The 1,680-nt window shown below is 44.7% G+C and overlaps 1 protein-coding gene across 1 annotated transcript in view; it reads right to left on the bottom strand.

The window, feature by feature from the left end:
• LOC308326704 (trafficking protein particle complex subunit 14-like) overlaps positions 1-200 on the bottom strand; it is a gene marked incomplete at both ends in the record, with an annotated part of 27,072 nt that extends 26,872 nt beyond the window's left edge. Inside the window, one exon of the mRNA XM_080779700.1 lies at positions 1-200. This exon is cut by the window's left edge and continues 5 nt beyond it. Coding sequence (XP_080635826.1) covers positions 1-200 — 200 coding nt within the window.
• Between the last annotated feature and the right edge of the window lie 1,480 nt (positions 201-1,680).

Below are 1,680 nucleotides of genomic sequence, written 5' to 3'. Positions count from 1 at the left end.
CCTCCTCCGGCCCCGGCTGCCGCCGCCCCGGCCCCTCCAGGCGGCTTATCCCTGCACCGCAGAACCAGCAGGAAGCGCACGGTCTCGCCCAGGTAGAGGTGGCTCCGGCGGGGCAGGCTGCGGTACCGCGCCGGGTCCGAGAGATCCTGGATCGGCACCGCCGGGAAATACATGAAGTACTCGCACTGCGCCTCCATCATGTGCCCCACGACCATCGTGGAGATGCACTAGTCTAGTTAGTAGCCTAAAACCCAATAGAATACACAATAGATGGTATTTAAATTAATAAACGGGTTTATCGTTCATATAACATTCATATTGTTGTGATTCCTCTCCCTGCATATCCGCCCATTATAGGCTGTTTCTTGGAGGAGTTCTGATCGATATATTAGCCTGTTAATGTTATTGATCATGACCGCATCTCTCCTCCTGGGCGCCTCTGATTGGCTACCGCAGAGACAGGGCGAGAGAGAGAGAGAGAGAGAGAGAGAGAGAGAGAGAGAGAGAGAGAGAGAGAGAGAGATCTCTCTCTCGCAGGCAGGTCACGTGGTAAGCTGTACGGAGCAGACACCATGGTGTGAATAAAAATTAATAAATAAATGCTACTATTTCTTATAATAATTCGGAACAATAATTAATGGACTCCCTGACACCAAATGTGTTTCGGATATTAAGGATCCGATTGTGGCCCAGATACATTTGAATCTATTTAAATGTATATGTGTGTGTTTTTTTTTTTTTTAGTGTTAAAATACCTATACTTTTTCATCCCTCAATATTAAATGTTGGTGTCCTCGACGTGCAAGTATCTAGTCGGTGTAGTACCCCTGCTCTGCCGCTAGATGGAGCGCTCACCTCTCATTCAACGTGTGTTGTTCAGCGAATGCAAATCCAAGTGGAGCAGTGTTGCCATGTCCGCTTATTATAAGCGACGTTGGGCTTGTTTTTCTGAGTTGTTTGTAAATATTATTAAAGTAGTTGCGGATTACGTTTCTTGGGGCACGTTTCTAAAGTGTAATTTGGTTATTTAGGCTTGTTTCCCAAATGTTGCTTAAACCAGTGGTTCTCAAGCATCTTCATGTCAAGTTTCATGTTTAGTTATTTTAATTTTAGGTTACTCTATACGTTTTGGGGGATCTACAAGCTCAAAAGCTTGTAAACAAAAGCTTGTAAATCAATTTTCAAACAGCCGATGAATATTAGATTCAAATTGCCCATTTGTGGAGTAGAATTATTTAGTTTTAGCTTGTTTTCATAAATCTGGTCGCTTATTTCTCTCGCACAATCTGGCAACACTTGAACTGTGGAGGAGGAGGGTTTTGTTTCACTCCAAGATGGCGGCGCGTTGTTGTTTACAAGCTTTTGAACGAGAGGAGTGTCGCATCTTTCTTACTGCATTCCGATTTCTGTCACACGTTTACAGAGCATCTCTGCAGTGCACACAGTCAGTCATTATTATTAATAATACATGCATTTCGTTTTGTCTTCGCAGTGACAGCACTGGACGTTTTTTTTGTGAGAAACTGCACGGAAGTTCCATCCATGGTCTTTCCATTCACTCCAAGATGGCGGCGCTGCGGCGTTGTTGGTGTTCGATGTGGACGAGGTGGAGAGTCGCGTCTTGCAAAGTCTTTGATAGAAAGTTTGGCCGTTAAGCAGCTTGTGTGCAGGAATGTTTGC

Source organism: Protomyctophum bolini, assembly GCF_963924005.1.
Source record: "Protomyctophum bolini genome assembly, chromosome: 13".
Taxonomy (NCBI): Eukaryota; Metazoa; Chordata; class Actinopteri; order Myctophiformes; family Myctophidae; genus Protomyctophum; species Protomyctophum bolini.
The sequence above is the reverse complement of the archived record's forward strand: the minus strand, read 5'-3'. Positions and strand labels throughout refer to the sequence as shown.